Source organism: Schistocerca gregaria, chromosome 1, assembly GCF_023897955.1.
Source record: "Schistocerca gregaria isolate iqSchGreg1 chromosome 1, iqSchGreg1.2, whole genome shotgun sequence".
NCBI classification, from domain to species: domain Eukaryota; kingdom Metazoa; phylum Arthropoda; class Insecta; order Orthoptera; family Acrididae; genus Schistocerca; species Schistocerca gregaria.
Window position 1 is genome coordinate 904,531,029 of NC_064920.1, and position 21,115 is coordinate 904,552,143.

At 37.4% G+C, this 21,115-nt stretch overlaps 1 protein-coding gene across 1 annotated transcript in view; it reads right to left on the reverse strand.

Annotated features, from left to right (window-relative positions):
- Positions 1–1,210: 1,210 nt before the first annotated feature.
- Positions 1,211–21,115, reverse strand: part of LOC126274671 (tetraspanin-6-like) — a 137,663-nt gene continuing 117,758 nt past the window's right edge. Inside the window, exon 5 of the mRNA XM_049977133.1 lies at positions 1,211–2,459. Within this exon, the coding sequence (XP_049833090.1) occupies positions 2,358–2,459 (102 nt within the window). The 3' untranslated portion in view covers positions 1,211–2,357. The remainder of the gene's footprint in view (positions 2,460–21,115) is intronic.

Here is a 21,115-nt window from a genome sequence, read left to right on the forward strand (position 1 = left end):
TTTCTTTTTTATGCAAGTGAATCAGTTCTCTTTGTCTGGATAACACAATTGAAATCTATCAAACAAGCCAGCTGCATGGATAAAACAATATGAAACATTCAAACATATCATAAGTCGAACATTGTGTGGACAGAGAGGGGGAATAGAGGTGTGCAACACTCAAACAGAACAAGTGAACTGCATAAACACACACACACACACACACACACACACACAGAGGCAGACTACACAGGTCGTGCTAAGTGACTACAGCTTGATGACTTGTCTGGCATAGCAGTAACTTTGTTTATAGGCCAGTGCATAAAGAGGAGATTAAAATTCAGATAACATTGTTAGGTAACTGAATATCATCACTTTCATCTAATGTACCAAGACCAACCTCACAATGTGAGAAAGGCATCATAGGTGCCACACAGCCATGGATGCTCATTCATTGGTCGGGCACTCACCAGCCTGCTTTATGCCCTGTACTGGGTATGAAAACCACTCATTAGCAGGCAGAGCAGTAGCTCACAACTCCCATCATTGCCACAAGAAGTCACTTCAAACATTCGTGCCTCCTGAAGATTTGCCAACCCCAGCACCAGTCCTGTGCATGTATCAGAATCCCTACAGTAGTTCTCGATACCAGTCATCACATATGGATGGAAAAAGATGATGAAAGGCTATAATTTATAATATCTACAGGAGGAGAACATATGTATAGATTTTGATAACAATAATCCCATATGGCTCAACAGCCTGGGGTAAAATTGGTCATTTATACAATTTGCATGTCCTTAACTGGTTATACAATCAAGTACAGCATACCTAAAGCTGGACATGGAATCTAAAGCATGTTTAATTTCTGGCAGATTCCCATATCATTATGAGGTGCAAACACTAGGTTAAATGACAGTGTGAAAAGTTAGTGGTCTGGCTGGGATTCAATCATGTAGCTATTAGTTTTCAGGCACACACATACTGCAGATTTTCATCAAGCTTTGCTGCTCTGCAAAGTAGCAGTGGTTGTACCAATAAGTGATAATGGCAATGTTTGCACAGTTGCAGGAGATTTTAATTCATCACTGTTCAGTCACTTTCCATAAAATACTTACATATTATATACACTACTCTTCCTTGTAAATCAGTCTACTGTTCAAAACCAGATCAAAATCGTTACAGTATTTCCTGAGATTAGCCTGAATATACAGACAGAAAACAAGATAAGTGCATATAAAAATTATTTTATTACTAAAAGTTATATACAGTTATGGTTACTTTTTGAGATAATCCCCATCATGATTTAGTCATTTGCCATACCTCTGGACAAGCTTTCCAAAATCTTCCAAACAAAATGTTGCCACCAATGAATTTAAATAAGTCTTTAAGTTGTCTCAAAGCTCCTTGTCAGTTAGACACTGCTGTCATCCTAGCCACATCTCTAGTTCAGGGAAAAGATGGAAGTCACTAGATGCTAGGCTGGAACTGTATGGCAAGTGATCAGAAATGTCCCTCTGAAATGGCCCAAGGAGTATCCTTGACCCTTTCATCATGCGTAGGAGTTTGGTCATCTTTAAAACTTTTGTCACCATTCACACACAGCACCATCATTCAAAGTTTTCTCCATATACTAAGCTCATTCTTTGATGAATTTATGCATCACTATTCTCTTCAGATTGCAGGTAATGAAAAATGCTTCACAATTGGCAATCAATAGGTGTCAGAATCAGCTGAGGTAACCATGTTTATGTGACTGCAGCCCAACTCAAAGTGATCTCTTGAACTCAGCAGTGACAGAGCATGTCATGTAGGAGATGTGCAACCACCTACTGTACATATCAATATAAAAACCCAGAATCAATCATTTCATGGGCAATGTACTTATTCACATAACTTTACAGCTGTAAAACATAACAAGATGCACAGTAGTCTGCGAGGCAGGTGGTGAGCCATGTCTGTGTAGTATTGGAAGCAAAAGTATTACCTACCACAGGTGAGCAATGGCTTCATGTTCTGGCCTGGAATCAGTTTAATTTGTCATGAAGTTTTTTGAGTTATGCCTCTTTTGAAACATATTGAAGAAGCTCATTTGTCGCATTTGTCAATTAAAATATTTTCAGTCTCATGACATTACAATTCCTCTTTACTGGTCTGTTTGTGTTATCATGTGTTCTTGTTTAGAATACAGAACTCTATGTGATGTAAAACTTATTTTCTTATGTCCTTATTTCAGTATTAAGATTAGTTACATCTTAACACATTTTTGCTAATTATGAGTGACAACCTTATTCATTTATATAATCAGGTTGCTGTTTCAACACTTTACAAACATTGTAGAGATTCAGTCCCAATAGTTGCCATGTATACATTTCACTTCATCTCTCATTGGTGGTTCCTGAAGCAGTTACTGTATTGTTCTGTTTTTCTTGCATTCGTAAGCTTGCACTTCCAATGCAGGCTGTACAGAAGAGCAGTGCCTATAAGAGAAGACATTATAATTTAGTACTCATCAGTTTCATATAAAAGACTGGCAGTTACAAGATTCTAAGTGCTATTCTGGATATATAACAGCAGAGGGCTTGATAATTTTGAATAGAAAAAAAAAAAAATAGATCCTTCTAACGACACTTGATGTCTGAAACTTATCTATTCTACATCTTCTTAAAGATATTTTTATGTACAGTAATCATGTGTAGAAAAATTGGTAACACTGGAAGTGGCTCAGAAATACTAGTGCAACAAAATTATTTAGTTTATTTACCAGTAATTTCAAGCTAATTTGTGTCAATAACACAAGTATAATAATCTCTTGAAATAGGAACAAATTGATTTCAACAATCTATACTTGTCCTCTCTAAGCAGTTGTTAAACTGTTGTAGAGCAGTATATGATATGTCAATTACACAGTGGCATTAAAAAATGCAAAACTTGGCTATTTACCTCTTAATATTGGACTTACCTGAATTACAGTTAACACATTCATTCAGCTATTATGTTCTATATACCCTATACAACAAAAGGAGGCTCAAGCATATAGAATATGTTGAAATGCGTGTTACCATTTGAAATCTATCAAGGTGGGGTAAGTCCACTTGCTTTGACAGCACTCCTAACATAAATATTAATTATTTTTCTTTTTTTCTGAAATATCAAAATTATTTTTCAAGTTGTGTTTTTCAAAGGCTTCTTAAAGTCTTTATAGTTTACTGACATTATACTGTACCATTCTTGTATGTGTTAGATGACCAAAAGGTGGGACTCAACTGGTCATGCAGTGTGTACCAAACCAACCCACATCAATCAGTATCTGAATGCTGAAAAGCAATTTTGGACATATTTGTACACAGAGAAATGATGAAGATGAAATGTACAAGTGCTTAGTGCCTCCTGTTGGGTAGACTGGTTGCCAGGTGCAAGTCTTTTTCAGCTGACACCACTTCAGCAACTTGCACATCAACAAGGATGAAATGATGATGAAGACAATATAGCACTCAATCCCTGAGTGGAGAAATCTCCAACCCAGCTGAGAATGAACCCTGGGCCTCTCAAATGACATTCTGCCATGCTAAACACTCAGCTGTGGATATGGACAGAGCAATGATTATTTCTGATGACAAACATTTTTCTCTGTAACTTCAGCATTTGTGACTTAAGTTCAGGTAAAATGGCTACAGAAAGGTAGACACTGTGGACACTTCCAGGTGTCACCATGAAAGGACATCTTGTGATGGAGTAGAAGTGATCAAGCCAGCAGCATTTATTCTGTACTATGGAGTAATGAGCAGCAAAATACGATGTGTGCTCTAGAATATGGACTGAGTTCCCACCAACCTCCAAGATCCATGATGTGTTATGCCCTGTTAGAGATAATTGTCTTAGTATCAGAAATCATGGTGCTCTGTGTGAAGGCAGGAGCACTTAAATCAGTGAAACAATTCATACTGTCATTTAGTTTTATGCTGAGAACATGCTCCACATAAAGTAAAGGAAGCTTCAGAAGTTGGCATTAGGTGAACACTGCACACAGAATGCAGGGCAACCCTATATGAATTTAATAATAACAAATGGCTACAACTATTTAACACACAGTGATACATCAATAAGAATGACACAGAACATAAAAGGAAGTTCACTACTTTGATAATTGTGTAAGCACAGTGAAGTGGAAGCCAGTAATGTCAGCTCAAAAACTGCATGCTCATTTTTTATTCATTAAGCTAAGTTTTTCAACAAACATCTGCTTGGACATGCTTGAGCAATGGCTTATTCCACATCATCGTATGAATTGCATGAATTACTTACATCTTTCACTAAGATGGAGCACCCCCCACAATGGGGTAGGAAGGTTTGCATATTTTTTAAGTCCACATCTCCAAAAATATTTTATCAGTCATGACAATGGTGTGTTTAGCTTTCAGTCACCTCAGTGTCTGGACTGGACACCCATAGATTTCTTTTTATGGGGTTATGTGAAAGACCACTTATAAGTGTCTCCTTTGCTATGTATATTTCCAGAAGACCTAAAAATTCAAGTTTTGATGCCTTCGCATCAGTGACCCCTTGCAAACTTCAGAAAGTATGGCATGAAGTGGACTGCAGCTTAGATGTTGTCTGTGTGACCAAGTGGAGTCATAAAGAACACCTATAATAAATTTAAAGTACTGAACCATCTTTTGCATTGTCTATAACTCTTATCAATTTACCTCTATAATTAATGGATACAGCTATTTGTAATCACTATATACATTTTGAATGTACAGTATGAAAAGATGGTCTTAACGCATGCATATTCATCTGGAATTTTGCTACAAAAGATGCAGTTTTACAAAGATCAGTTGCATAGCAATTTTAAGCAAGATCAGCTGTGTACCCTCAGTAGCAGATGTATCAGGCTTTGAACAGCAAACAGAAACAAAGATGGATGGTACAGATATGTATGGAGGTAGGTTTCACAGTTTACAATGTGGCACTTATTATCATTTGAGATAACTCAGTAATTCAGTAAAACAGAGATGCCAGAAGCTGTTGAACTTCCCTTCCTGTGAATCTGTTAATTCTGCCCTGCTCTGTAAGGTTACAGAGGTTGCTGCCTTCCCTGTATAAGAGGAATTCTGTGACAGACCTGTAAGTCAGTAGTTTTGCTCCTGATGAGATTCACTGTGATAGCTGTTGAATCTTTGATTTTATTCGAAATGGCGTAGCTTGACAACAAAGAAGACTTTATCCACACACACCACTGTGAAATACTCCATGGAATTAATGTTGTTACTTGTCATTCTGACAAAAGGAGTTTTCAGTCGTTGAATTAATAATGTGACGATTTGTAAAGGAGTGCAAAGAGAGCATTTTGTTTAAGTTTTGAATCATTTGAAATTTCTTACTTTATGTGTTCTGACCTGCAGTGATACAATTTAAGGTTACATTGAATTTGAGGTCATTACATTTTTAAGCACCTAGTTAAAGACGTTTTTCCAAACTCTTCAGGCCAAGAGAAGTTCTAGAGATATTGTCTGGTCTTTTAATATGGCTGTGTAAGTCTAATTTCATTTTACATGAACTGTTGTTTGTTGTTCATCAAGAACATCATTTATATTTAAATGACCTGAAAAGAAAGTGCAAAAATACTAAAATCTTTGAAGATGTCTGAACAATGTACATAGTGGTCTACTTCACAAAATACATTCCTTGTACATTTCTAGAGAATAATTAATTTTGGAGATTAGGGCCACACAATGTAAATGCAGTTTGAGTCCTGTAGTGGCAATATGTTATTAAGTGTGAATTTATTTGAAGTTCATGTGAATGTATTACCTCATCTTTTGGATGATGAAATACAGCAAATTATCCAAAACATAAGGTATCATCAAAGCCCTATTCTCTTTCTGATGTATGTTAATGATTTGTTCGACAGTGTTAACTCTCCATCAGTTGTCTGCTGACAGCACATCAATTTAATTGGAAACTATGAAGCAGAAACAATATATCACTGCATCATTAACATGCTCAATATCATTCTAGTTTGCTGTCAGAAGTGAGTTGACTCTGAATATTTCAAAAACACATAGGCCTCAACACAGTGCAGGTTTCAAAAATCAAAATACTAGGAAAAGAAAACAGTCCGTGAAAATAAGGACATAGCAGAATTAATATCTGTCAAATTTCTAGGACTAAGTTTAGATCAGAATTTAAAATGAAATTTTCATTTCAGAATGTATGAAGTAAATCATGTGGCTTTGATTTTCAATGTAACTATGGTACAGTTCCACTGATATGGATGTATGTATGGTTGTATATCACATTTATAATGAATCAATAATAAGGTATGACATTATTTTTTGAGAAAGGTCTAGTAATATACTATGTATACTAAGGATCATATCTTGAAAATATGTACTGTTAACAGTTCCTTATTTATAAATCTATAAGGTAATCATCTTTTTACCCAGCAAACCAGAATTATTTATGAAAAATCATTTTGACCATATATATGGTGCACGAAATAAAGATACTTTTATACTTCCTGTTTAGTGATTAAAATTTTATGCTCAAGCTTCTCAATACATCAGTAAGAAAATCTTAAACATTTGAATATGAAGCTACATCTATTGAAAAAGAAGCTGAATGTCATTCTGACACAGAAATGTTACTACTTGGTGTAAGAGTTAATGAAGGATGGAGTCATAATTTAAGCAAGATTTCATTTATCATTAATTTTATTATGTAAATATAAGGAGAATGGTAATAGTTTTAAATATTGTTTCTTTACACTGGATATAATGTTATACAAATAAATTGTATAATTGACTTTTGGCATGTCTGCTGTACTCTGATCAGATGATTAATAAGTGTACATTATGAAACAAGAAAACCAGTATTCAGTACTACACAGTTCTAGAAATGTGTACACTTGTGTGGCCTGTGTCACCCTACTAACAACATTCTGGCTATACTGGCACATCATTTTATAAAACATGTCTATATAACCAAAGTTCGTTTAATGCGATTTCCAGAAACATTTAGGGTCAACAGTTTATGTGACTCATACTGCATAGAATGGTACTGATAGTGCATTGTTTATGTAATGTATATACTTATTAACAAATAATTCTCTTTATTGACATGTATTTTAGCTTGTAACGCATCCCTGACTATTCTCCTTTATGACACGATTAGTATTATATTTATTTTAAATGTCTAGTTCCATAGGACCAAATTGAGGAGTGAAACTCCAAGGACATGGAACGTGTCAGTACAAGAAATTACAACATAAAGGTAATAACAGTTAAAATAAAATGTTTATGAAACCAAAAAAAGGCAAGCCATAAGTTTATGTAAAAAGAGTCAACAATACAACACAGGCATAAGGTTAATTTTCCAAGGAACTCCTTGACAGAATGAGGAAACTTCAGATTTTATTTAAAAGCACGTGGATTAGTGCTAAGATTTTTGAATTCTTATAGTAGATTACTGAAAATGGATGCAGCAGTATACTGCACACATTTCTGCACAAGGGTCAAGGAAGTGCGATCCAAATACAGGTTAGATTTCTTTCTAGCATTAACTGAATGATGGCTACTAATCCTTGGAAATAACCTGATTTTGTTAACAAGAAATAATAGTAAAGCACACACACACACACATACACACACACACACACACACACACACACATATATATATATATATATATATATATATATATATATATATATATATATATATATCAAAAGGCCAATGTTAGAATGCCCAGACTAATGTACGGGGGGTGAACAAGAGGTTTGTGAACTCACACCACCTATTGGCAAACTGCTCGTTTGTGAGCCAAAAATATCCTTTGAGAATGGGAAGAGTTACCCCAAAATGTAATACCATACATCATAAGCAAATGAAAATAAGCAAATCAGATTACTTTTTGAGTTGAACTATCACTTACTTCCAATACTGTTCAAATACGAGCATTGGAACTTAAATAGTGACAACTATTATATTCACAACCAATACAAAAGAGTTACATGTTTGCACCTGTTACTGTTCTTCAAAGAAGTCACCAGTGTTTTGCAGATCCATGTTGCCAGTGATGTGGAAGGCATAGTATACCATTAGCAGAGCCTGTTCTATTGATGGTGTGGATGAAGTGGTCTAAAGTTATGGTGATTCTCTTGTACGACTGTGATGATGTTATCCTAACACTTTACATTCCTCCACAGCAGACTGTCAATGCATAGTATTACTGTTCTTTTTTGCAGAATAACCTGCGACCAGCTTTGCGAAAGAAGCTGCGACACTTTCTGTGCAACCAACCCATCATTTTGCATGATAATGTGTGGGCACATACAGTGCAAGCTGTGGCTGCTCTGTTTGGTCAATGGAACTGGAAAGTACTGTAACATCCACCATATTCCCCAGACTCAAGTCTTTGTGGCTTTGATTTGGTTCCAAAGATGAAGGAACCACTTCATGGAATTCACCTAAGTGTTCTAGAGATTTGACAGGCAGTAGACACCTCCACTCACACCAACAACACAACAGGCTCTGATAACGGTACACTACATCTTCCACATCACTGGCAATGGGTTCTTCACAATGCTGGCTGTTACTTTGAAGGACAGTAACAGGTGCTAACATGTATCTCTTTTGTATCAGTTGTGAATAAATTGTTACAGCTATTTAAGTTCTAACCCTCACAGTAAAAATGACAGCATTATGTCTTTGAATGAGATCCCGAGTGTGAGCTTTCCATGACAGTTTACTATCTATCTGAACACCTAGAAATGTTGATTGTTCAGTGTCACTAATCATGTGCCCATTGTGTGAAATTAAAATGGCAGGTTTTGTTGAACTGCATATTAGAAACAGTAAAAACTGAGTCTTACTGTGATTTAGCATTAGTTTATTTTCTAGAAACATTGAACTTATGTCATTAACTGCAATATTTGAAACAGTGCCAACATTGTACACTTTACTATCATGGTAATGTCATCAGCAAACAGAAATATTTTAGAATCACCTGTAATACTAGAGGACATGTCATTTACATACATAAGGAACAGGAGTGGCCCCAGCACTGATTCCTGGGGCAGCCCTCATTTAAACATGCCCCACTCAGACCCTATATCATAGCCATTCTCAATACTTTTGTTGTCTGTTGTTAAAGCACAAGGTGAATCAGTTGTGAGCTACTCTCGATATCCCATAATGGTCCAACTTCTGGAACAATATTTTGTGACTAGCATTCAAAAGCTTTTGTTTAATCTATACAGTACCTCACAGAGAAAAGACAATATAGCATTTTCAGTTGTTTAACCAAATCTAAAACTAAACAGTATATTTGATAGCAAATTACATGAAACTTTATGAGCAATTATCCTTACATACAGAGCCTCTTCAATAACTTTAGCACAAAGGTTGCATAGAAATAGATCTAAAATTGTCTTCATTATCCGTGTCTCAATTTTTATGAACTATCTTTACTATTGAGTACTTTAAACATTGAGGAAACTGACCACTCTTAAAGGAAAAATTTCAAATATGGCTAAGTACAGGGCTAACATGTGAAGCATAGTACTTTAATATTCTCCTAGCTACTCCATCATATTCATGAGAATCCTTAGTCTTCAGTGATATTGACTCAATCTCCCCCTTATCAGTATCACAGAAGAGTATTTCAAACACATATCTTGAAAAGGCATTCTTCATGAGAGTTATATGATTCCCTATAGAGTTTTTCTTTAATTCACCAGAAAAGCTCAGAAAGTGATTGTTAAATACTGTACACATATCTGACTCGTCAGTAACAGAAATATTTTTACTATGACCTTGTTGACCTTGTGCTGCTGACCAGACAATTCCTTCATGGCTGACCACATGGTTTTAATTTTATTTAGCTATTCTATTTGCATACCGTATGCTATTTGCCTCCGTAATAACATTTTTGAGCACCTTACAGTACTGTTTGTAATGGCCTACAGTAGACTGATTGAGACTACTTCTAACATTTTGATATAATTCCCACTGTGTTCTATATGATATCCTTATCCCACTAGTCAGCCACCCGGTCTGCCTTTTACTGCTAGTATCATGTCTAGAATGTTCTAATGAAAAGCAAGTTTCAAAGAACATGAGAAATGTGTTAAGAAAAGCATTATATTTCTCACCCATGTTATCGGCACTATAAATGTCCCCCAACTCTTGTTCCTTAATGAGGTTTAAAAAAGTCTCTGTTGCCATTGGATTATCTTTTCCACATAGTTTTTAATCATATATATTAACTGTCAGGAAGTCATTTCTGAAAGTATTTGTATAGAGTGTAGCCATGTATGGAAGTGAAACATGGACAATAAACAGTTTGGACAAGAAGAGAATAGAAGCTTTCAAAATGTAGTGCTACAGAAGATTGCTGAAGATTAGATGGCTTGATCACATAACTAATGATGAAGGATTGAATAGAATTGGCGAGAAGAGGAGTATGTGGCACAACTTGACAAAAAGAAGGGACCGATTAGTAGGACATATTCTGAGGCATGAAGGGATCACAATTTTATCATTAGAGGGCTGCGTGGAGGGTAAAAATCATAGAGGGAGACCAAGAGATGAATACACCAAGCAGATTCAGAAGGATGTGGATTGCAGTAAGTACTGGGAGATGAAGAAGCTTGCACAGGATAGGGTAGCATGGAGAGCTGCATCAAACCAGTCTCAGGACTGAAGACCACAACAACAACAACAACAACAACAACAACATGTATTTGAGTAGAGAAAAAGCGCCTGTGAGTGTTAAAATTTGTGACGTTTGGTCTGAAAGATCATCACCATTTTACTAACAGAATGCCCACCTAGAACTGAAGAATGAATAAAAATATTGTCTATGTCTGTGCTACTGTTCCATGTACCCCATGGTACACTGCTCTGAAGCAGTGGTAGTTGCAGTCTAAGAGCACAAGAGCATGTGAAAACCCTAACTTTCGACACCTTGTGGATTTATTGGATGCTTTTCTTTGAATGCTGTTAAACCTAACATAGATGCTGCAATCTGAAATATATGGCACTTAATTCTAGCGTGCCACTGCTCCTCTAGACTCTGTGAAACTTGGCATCAAGGTCATGAGTACATGTACACTTGTACACATTTTAAGGAGATTTTGTGCATGTGCATCTCAAGTAATGTGATTCCCATATGTTCTAAATATATACAAATTTGATAAACAATGCACACAAATCAACTAGAAGGTTACGTCAGTGTCACCGGGTGGTACTACACTGCAGCAGACTTTTATCCTTGTTAACTCGGCATAAATATTGCTAGATAGCACACTCCTCAGATATGTTAATTCACTCACTATATAGTAAATTAGATCAGATATCAGTATGTGTTAAAATTGTACTGTCAATAAACCTATTTTGTGGGTTTCTAGATGAGTTATAGTATATTATGTTATGAATTTCATCATACAGTATTCCATTTGAGGCACTGAGAATCATAAGAGCTTAAAGTACATCACTGTCGACTGTGACATTTATTCATGCTTCTGAAATCTGTTGGTCTCATGGCGAGTCACATTTATCTTTATGGTAGGTCCACATCGTACATACAAAAATTCACAAAAAGTCATCTCACTGGTTCCTCTGATACTCACTTAAATGTGGGATTAGTGGCAGTGTGCTTTAGGCACTTACAGATCTCAGTGCCTCATTTGTACTTCAATCAAGTGACCATGTTGGTCAACATTACAACTTGAGTTTAATTATTTCCACAAATGACAGTTTTTGTCTGGAGTTGGTTGTTTACTGTGCAGGAATTGCCTTTCATGCACATTGTAAACATGAACTATCTTGAATCTATTTTAAATGCTAACAGAAAAGTAAAGTTGTGAAGAAGGGTTGTGAGTCATGCTTGGTAGAGCAATTGCCCACAAAAGGCACAGGTCCCGAGTTCGAGTCTCAGTACAGCACACAGTTTTAGTATACCTGGGAGTTTCATATGGGTGCACACTCTCCTGCAGAGTGAAAATCTGATTCTGGGAACAGAACAGTAAATCTCCAGGAAAAGTTAGCCACAAAGGAACTAGGATCTCTAAGAAGAGATCCTTTGATTGAGGAGTGATGAAATCAAATAAGCATGACTACAAGTGAACATTTAACAAGGAAATGTACAGTTAGCACAAGTTGTTTCAGAGCAGCATCAGAAAATCTGATTTTCAACCCAGTCGTAAGTATTTGAACAAATAAAACTGTTAGGGATCTTGTATATTTGTTCCAAAAAGTGGAAAAGCACAAAAACTCCCACTTACATAAAAATCCTAAACAGACAGTTGTGAAAGCTTACACATTATTTTGTTATTGCCCTAAATTGTATTTAATTATGTACAAAACAACAGAAACCCACAAGAAGAGTTGTTTCTTTTGTCAGATAAGTTATGCATCTTATTATTATTATTATTGCTGTTGTTATTATTATTGGCAGTGGCTGTAGTTGTATAAAATTGTTGATAAGCATAACTCTTATACAGCAGATAATATTAATTTCACAACCTCAAATTTAAATGAATCTAAAAATTTGTAAACACCCAAAATGTATACTCATGGGCCACCACTGTTCAGAAGTCAGAGTTAGGGGACCTACAAATAACAACAATTAGGAGTTTAGTTTTACTAAATTCAGCTGCCCCTGCACAACATTCAAATACCTGTTCAGTGGAGTGCCATGATACATCTATGGACTCAAATGTAATACTGTGTTTTACATGCATGGCCACTCCCTCCACTTAGCAAAGAACTCCTTGAAAACCAGCCAGCTAATCTGTATCATGGTAAAGGAAGCCTCTGAACTGTCAGATTATTTAAGTGGTGCTCCAATATACCAATAACATCATAGTCAACCTCTATAAGCTGGTCACTAACTTTATCTCTAATACCTCTTGTATTTTGATGAAATATGCTAATGCCACATTATGAACAAATTACTATATGAAAGACAGCACAGAGAAAGATACTTGTGAGTGTAAAACATGATGGAATGCTCAGTGTGCTGACTACATTTTAGCTTGTCCATTATCCAACCACCAATACATTTTACACATAATGTTACTTTTAGTGCAGGCCTTTCAATCTCTATTAATTCCACAATTCTACCTACACTCTATTTTTATTTTGTGGAAGTTGCATGATAAGGTTACAAATTATAGTGTATGATATAATCCATTTAGATTTCTACCCTGTACAGATCCTAACAGTACAGAGTGAAAAATGAATTAAAATGGGAACATAAATGAAGTGACATATGGTTCTGTAATGACACTAAAGCATTACGAAGGAGAGTTGAGAATGACACAGTACAATGTTCTATGAAGCTGTCTTCACAATTTGTCCTTTGAATTACACAGATATGGAGACAACAAGTATTGTTAGTGTTTAATGATGAACAATGAAGGGCTTTATAGCACTGGTGGTGACAGAGTTTCAATCCACATCCTATGATAACTATTTAATTTTAAATCCGCATTCTATGAAAACTGTTAAGTGTCAGTTGAAGTATTTCACATTAATGTCAGTGGTATGCTATGTTCAGTGAACATAGCTAGCGAGTAGCTATGCACTCTGCATGTATAAAATATCTAAAAAAGTTAATGAAATTAATAACTGTGTGATCAGGCCCAGAGGATCATGTAACGTGCCAACCGGCAACTGTGTCATTCAGATATGGTACAGAAGCAATGAGGTCAGCACATATTTCTCCCAACAATTTTTGGCTTTGTATGCCTAGGAGCTGCTACTTTTCATTAAAATAGCTCCTCAATTGGCATCAGAAGACTGTTTGGATTCCATTCCAGACCTTCTGCCAAGAAAAACTCCTTGGAAGTACCAGGAATTGAAACTGGGTCCTCCTTACGGAAGTCAGTTGTGGAGATTATTAAATATGTGCAGCTAATTTCAGCTGAAACTTTTTACATCATACCACAAACCACAGCAGAGAGGCATATGTCCCTCAATGTATAAATGACTGCACCTCAGGTGCAACTATATCAGAATGGTAGCTTTAGAGATTCCAGATTAAGATATGGTTCCCAAAGACTGTCATCAACCTTTTCAACTGCTCCAGCTGAAACAAAGGGGAAACTGATGTTGTTGTTCCATCTGAACACTGGTCCATCTCTGAATAACTTTAGTAACCCACATCCATTTGAACCAGCTTGCTGTAGGCATCTCTTGGTATCCCTCTGCAATTAACCCCTTGCCCCCTCTCTCTCACACACACACACTTACCTCCGATATTAGCTTGATGATTCCCTGATGTCTCAGAATGTCTCTTTTTAATTGATCTCGTCTTTTAGTCAAGTTAAGTTACAATATTTTTTCACCTGTCTTGTTCAGTACTTCATCATTGGTTACACAATCTACAAATCTAATCTTCAGCATTATTCTGTAGAAACATCTTCTAAAACTTCTAATCTCTTTCTTGGCATTTCATTCCCATTGAAGGCTACACCTCAGAGTTCAGCAAAGACTTCCTAACCCTTAAGCTTATATTATCTTCTCCAGAAACACTTTTCTTGTCATTGCCATTTTACAGTTTATATCATCTCTACTTCAGCTGTGCAATCCTAAAGCATTAATTGCACACCAATCCGCACAGCATCACAAAACGGAATCAAGAAGGTGCTGACCTGTGGACAAATGGAAAGAGCACGCAGCACCTCACTTCCAGGAAGGAAGAGTTCAGTGCCCCCGTCAAAAATGATTGAGCTAGCCAATTATCTCTGGTTGCTCCAGTTCAGTTGCAGTCTTCAAGAGCACCAGTACTAAGTAATTGGAAGATGATATGTAGCCAATGTTCTGCGAGTAGTAATAGTGTGTAATGTAATTGCACAGAAGGGACAAGAAGAAAGTTAAGTTGCGTTTATTTTCTTTTTAGAAACAAGGTGATTACTTAACCTTAAAGTGTTGTGTACAGATCATTTCAGACTCCTTCCACTGGCCATCAAAAATTCTCTCCTTCCTTGTTTGTGTCCTTGCTGACTCCCATAGTAGCCAACACAACATCAGCTATCATCAGTTACTTTACTGCCAAAACAGCAAAACTCACCACTTCCAGTGTCTCCTCACTACCTAATCTAATTTCCTCAGTATCACCTGAATTTAACATTTGTGTGAATCATTTTAAAGAACTACACACACACACACACACACACACACACACACACACACACACACACACACACACACACACACACACACACTAGCTATCTTGTCCCAGCTATTTTGTCACAGCTATTTTGTACCAGCTATTTTGTCCCAGCTGACTATACTGTGGCAGCACTGCATTTCGAGCTGTCTGAAAGATATGAAGGAAATAAATTGAAGATGATTTTATGGAAAGAGAAGATGTGGGAAATATGATAATGTGGCAAGAACATGAAATAACACTGAAAGAACTCAGTAAAAAAGGCACATGAAGTAGATGGTATTGCATGAGAATTATTGAGATTCTTTGGAAACATATCAAAACAAAACAATACAAATTGGTATGCAAGATATGCTGGTATACGACAGATGAAATGCTTTCAGCCATCAAAAAGAATATAACAATACCAGTTCCACAGAAGAGTGATGCTGATGGGTGTGAATGTTATGGAGTCATCAGCTTAATACATCATGAATTCAAAGTACCAAATTGAATAATTAGGAGGGGGAGGGGAGAGGAACCCAACAGGCAATACTGACACTACAATTTACCTTACAATTGTAGACTGAAAAAGTCAAACCTGTATTAATGACGTTTGGAGATTTAGAGAAAGCTTTTGGTAATGGTGACCAAAATACACATTTTGACATTCCAAAGGTAGCAATTATAAAATACAATGAATAAAAGCTTATGCACAGCTTGTATAAAACCCGTCTGCAGTTATGAGTACTGAATGACATGAAATGGAGGCGGTAGTTGAGTCACATATGTGACTGATAAGTGGACAACAGGCAGCATAGAGAAGTAGTGAACAGAAGACGAAAAATTCTGAAATTCAGATGAGTAAATTGGGTAACTAATGGGTAAGTAAAGAAGTGAATTCCAGAGAAAATGAATTTGTGGCACAACTTGACTAAAAAAAGTATCTGTTTGCAGTAAACATCTTGAAGTAAGAATGGGTAACAAATTTGGTTATATAGAGAACTGTGGGGGCTATATGAGGTCTGTTCAAAAATTCTGGAACATTCGTAGTTTTGTGCCAATGGTGTGTTGGAGCAAAATGTGGAAGGCTTCTCTAAACTCACCTATGTTTAATGTGTAACTGCTGTAAGTTTTACTGTTCTATGTCTCTTAGTTATTGTTCAGTGCTGTATTGAGTAGAACATTGTGTCACACAGTTTGTGACTTTTGAGATGGCAAAGTTAGAGGAGCAATGTGTCTGTATTAAATTTTGCATGAAGTTCAAAATATGTTTATGGGTCTTTAAGCTATACTCAGTGTTATGAATGGATAACATAGTTTAAAAATGGCCAGGCAGAAGTTAAAGATGATGCTCATTCAGGATGCTCTTTGGTGTCCCCTGACAGTACTCATATCAGTAATGATAATCAAACTGTGCACGCCAATTGAAGACTGACTGTCCACAGACTGCAGAAGAATGTGACATTTCAGTTCAATTAAGTCATGAAACCCTGACAAAGTATCTTGGAATGCATCCTGTTGCTGCCAGGCTCATCCAGTGGCTCATGAGTCAAGACCAGAAAGACTCACTTTGCAATGCAAATGAGAATTAGGTGTTTCTTAAGAGAACCATAAATGGTGACGAGAGGTGGGTCTACGGTTATGATTTCAAGACTGAGATTCAGTCTTCACAATTGATTGCAAAAGGTTCACCAAGACCAAAATGAAGCTTGTCAGGTCAGGTCAAATCTCAAAGCCATGTTGATAGTTTTCTTTGACTCTTGAGGATTAGTTCATCATGAATTCATGCCACAGAAACTAATCATTAATCAATGGTACTATCAGGACGTGTTGCAACACCTACAAGAAAATGTGAGAAGGAAACAGCCTGAAATGTGGTGAGACAACTCATGGTTCTTGCATCATGATAATGCATCCTCACATCATCCCTGTTGGTGTGTGACTATTGCACAAAAAACGAAATTATTGTGCTGCCTCATCCTCCATACTCACCAGACCTGGCGTCTGCAGACTTGTTTTGTTTCCAGGTTTGAAAATCATGTTGAAAGGAGGAATATTTGCAATGATGGATGAGTTAAAAGAAAATTTGAGGATGGCACTTTGTGTAATCCAGCAAGAGGCATACCAAGACTCCCTCCGGTAGTGAAATGGTGTTGGGAGTGGTGTATCTATTGTGGAGGAGAGTATTTCAAAGGAGATCATGCATAATAAGTAAAAGGTAAGTGTGAAGAATTTTGTGGACAATGTTTAGCATTGTTTGAACAGACCTCATAGGCAGGTTCAAATGATTAAAGTTTCCAGTAGTTATAAAGAGATGAAGAGGTTTAGACAGGATTAAATGTGTCTGAAACTAGTCTCTTCATTCAAGACCACAACACCAATAATATTTATGGTTAGTTCTTTAACACATGAGACATTAAGTACAACACTCAAATTATCACTCATTGGACATAGGTCTGCATACTACACAATGACACAAATATGATTAACAGCATAAATCTACATCTTCACTCTTTGAAGTGTATAGCAAGAGGTACTTTTTATTGTAACTTATATGTGGTGCAGTCACAGTAATGTGACCACCATGTATGTTTGATGTCATTGTGCAATAACCACTCACAGATGGTAGGTGGCAGCACAAGCAGTGGATGTTACATAAAGCATGTTGGGGGACATGGGAAATAGTGCAGTCATTGTCATAATGTGGAAACAGAACTATTTACCTGAAATCCTAAAGGGCATCATCATTCGCTTTTGGGCCAAGACGGAAGCATTTCTGGACTGTCTATGCTTGTAAACTGTTTGTATGTCACCACGATTAAAATATACTGTACTTGGCAAAATGGCACCATCTAGTTCCAGTGCTGAGGCATCTGTGGCCCACCATGGACCATCAAACAATGGAAAATTCAGGATGGAATGTAACAATACAAGAGAAGGAAAGTTGCTACTCTCCATATAGCAGAGATGCTGAGTCGTGATAGACACAACAAAAAGATTCACACAAGGCCTTAATGGCTGAAAGCTATAATTGTGTGAATATTTTTGTTGTGCCTATTGCAACTCAGCATCTCTGCTATATGGTGAGTAGCAACTTTCCTTCTCTGGAATTACACCATGCCATGGACCATGTAGGACAGGACTGAATGACAGCTGGAAGAGATGTGTACAGGCAAACAGATATGCAGCTGTTGAGCATTTGACCACCCAGATGAACCAAGGGGCTACAAATAGTGTTTCCTAAACAACCATTCAGCAGATATCACAGTGTATGGGCCTCTGCAGCAAATGCCTAGTTCATGCACCCATGCTAACAGCTGTTCTTTGGTGATGAAGGTTGGAGTTTGCATGCCAGTAACACAGCTGGATGTCCACTGAGTAGCAACAGAAAGCTTTTTCAGATGGCTGTTGGTGTGTATCGCCCTGCAAGAATCATTGGAAGGATCCAGGACAGAGGAAGGAGTACTATGGTCTGGGGAATGTCTCTATAGCATTCTCTGGATGAACCTGTCATTCTGGAGGGCACAGTGGATGAACACACAGCTTTCAGCATACATGCATGTTTGAAAGAACACACCAGGAAGAGGTTCCCATACTCCTCTGGCCACAAAACTCCCTGGGCATAAACCAAACTGAGACTCTGTGGGACCACCTTGATCAGGCTGGCCATTACATGGATAATCAACCAAGAAACCTAGTGCTGCTGTCCGTGCAGTGGAGTCAGCATGTCTTTATGACCTTGTCAGTGACTCTCTTCCTCCATGCCCAAGCTGCAAAAGGTGGTTATTCGGGATATTGACAGCTGGTCATGTTAGTTTGACCAGACTGGGAAATAAAGTTTCTCTTTCATTCATGAATGGACTGTGTAAAAGATGACTACTTGTGTATTTATTTACAAGCTGTTATGTGTCTGCTTTTATGGGAATTATCTGTGTGAGATAGATCCATAGAAAACTGAATAATATTTATAGTCTACGTCATGAGAATAAGGTTCTGAAAATATGTACATTGTCTTCCTTTGAGTGTCTGCCTCAGTATACGAACACTTGAGTAGTATAAATGTATGGGCCACAAAATGGTTTTGTATCCATTTTCTTTTATGTATGAACTGTAGTTTCCCAGCCTCCTACTAGTGAACTGTTGCTTTTTTTCACTTACTGTTAGGTCTATATATGTATCAATGGTAACACTTCTGATGCCAGTTTTAGCAGGGTGTCAGGATTTCACATAATTCAGGCACCTTGCTACAGTTTGTTGTGATGGTGGGAGTTGATTAATAAGGATGTCTGCTGATAAGGTCAGTAGACTGAGAGAGACACTGCATTTTTCCAACAGATAGAGCAGTTGTGCTATCAGAGTTAGCAGCCAGGGTCGAGCATCTACCCTGGAGTGTGGTGAAAGCAGTGAATTCAGCAAGCCACCTTTGCAGACCCCTTACAATGCTAGTAGACCATGGCAAGGAAGAGTCATACTGTCAGCATTTTGACAGGTGGAAAAATGCTAAGTCAGGTCCCAACACTTGATGGAAGCTTCTACGGTGGTGTCCATTCAAGCTGGTCATATTGGCAGTGAAGGTGAATGGCTCAATGCATAAGAGTGTAGAGGTGAACCAGCAACCCCAGTGTGGGCAGCAGTGATGGTGGGTTGCAGGAGTAAAATGTGTTGGCACAATGCATACCAGCCATAGTAGAGTGTGCAACTGATCTGAAAAGGCATTATTTTCCATCATGTAGATTATAACAGAGCCACAGCAGAAGGTTTGGTCATGTGCCAATCAGATCACACTCAGCTATTGTTGACTCCTGTCTTTTGCCACATCAGCAGAACTACAGTTCTGGGTGCATCATGAGAACTTGGATGTGTGGGAACTTCATCTTTCATGTTCCCCAGGTGACTATTCCTGCAGTGTCAGAATAGCCCACATGTATCATCTTGTAAAAGGATGCCTAACCAGCTCCTGTCTGCTTCACTCCCTCATGCTGCTTGCTTCAGGCTGCAGTGCTATATTTTGCTGATTTGGTCATGGGTGTCCAACTCCAGGACAAGAGAGACCATGGTGCAACACTGATCATTCCACTTAATGTCTTTGTACATTGTTACTCCCAAATCCTAGAATGACTAGTCAAAGGATTCCAGTTTTGCATTTAGAGCTAGTTATCAGCCTTTATGCAAAACAAAATATTTTGTTGAGATCTGACTGACTATTGTGAAATTTTCACTATGTGGAACCTCCTTACAGGCAATTTCATCATTTGTAAAAATCAGGAATTGCATCTGCCAATATCAACTAAATTGTTAATGTATAGTATAATAGCAGTTGTCTTATAGGTCCAGTATTTGTAAATGTTTTTCCATAGAGGGTGATGTACTGGATCTTACCTAACAGAAAATTTTAGGCCCATTCTCAAAGCTGGTTAGATATATTAAAGGAAAGAAATTTTAAAGGTCATTGATGTGGCTTTGAATCAGAAACTTTTGAAATGTTGATAAACACCAAATCAATCTGACATCTTGGATATTCAGGAATCCAACTGGATGTTCATGTCGTTCTCGCACAATACTTCAACAGCGTGCCTCACTGTCTTCTTCAGGTGCTCCCTGAGAGTGGTCCTTGCGTCAACTGAGTCCAGTATTTATGCCTGGAAGGAGGTGGGCATTCCCCAATTGGTTCACGCTGAGTCTGGCAGGTGCGAACCACAGATGGAACACTTGACTCAGTGCGGGCAGATTAGGGAATGCCCAGCTGCTTCCAGGCATAATTACTGGACTTGATCAACTCAAGGACCAGTCTCAGGTAGCACGTGAAGAAGACAGCGAGGCACGCTGTTGAAATTTCATGCGAGAAAGACGCAAACATATGGCTGGACTCCCAAATATCCAAGATGTCAACAGATTGCCGGTAAAGCATGAAGAATTACCAAATCAACCTGATTTCTTATGTCTGTACCACTGAAGGAATCATTTATGAAGAGCA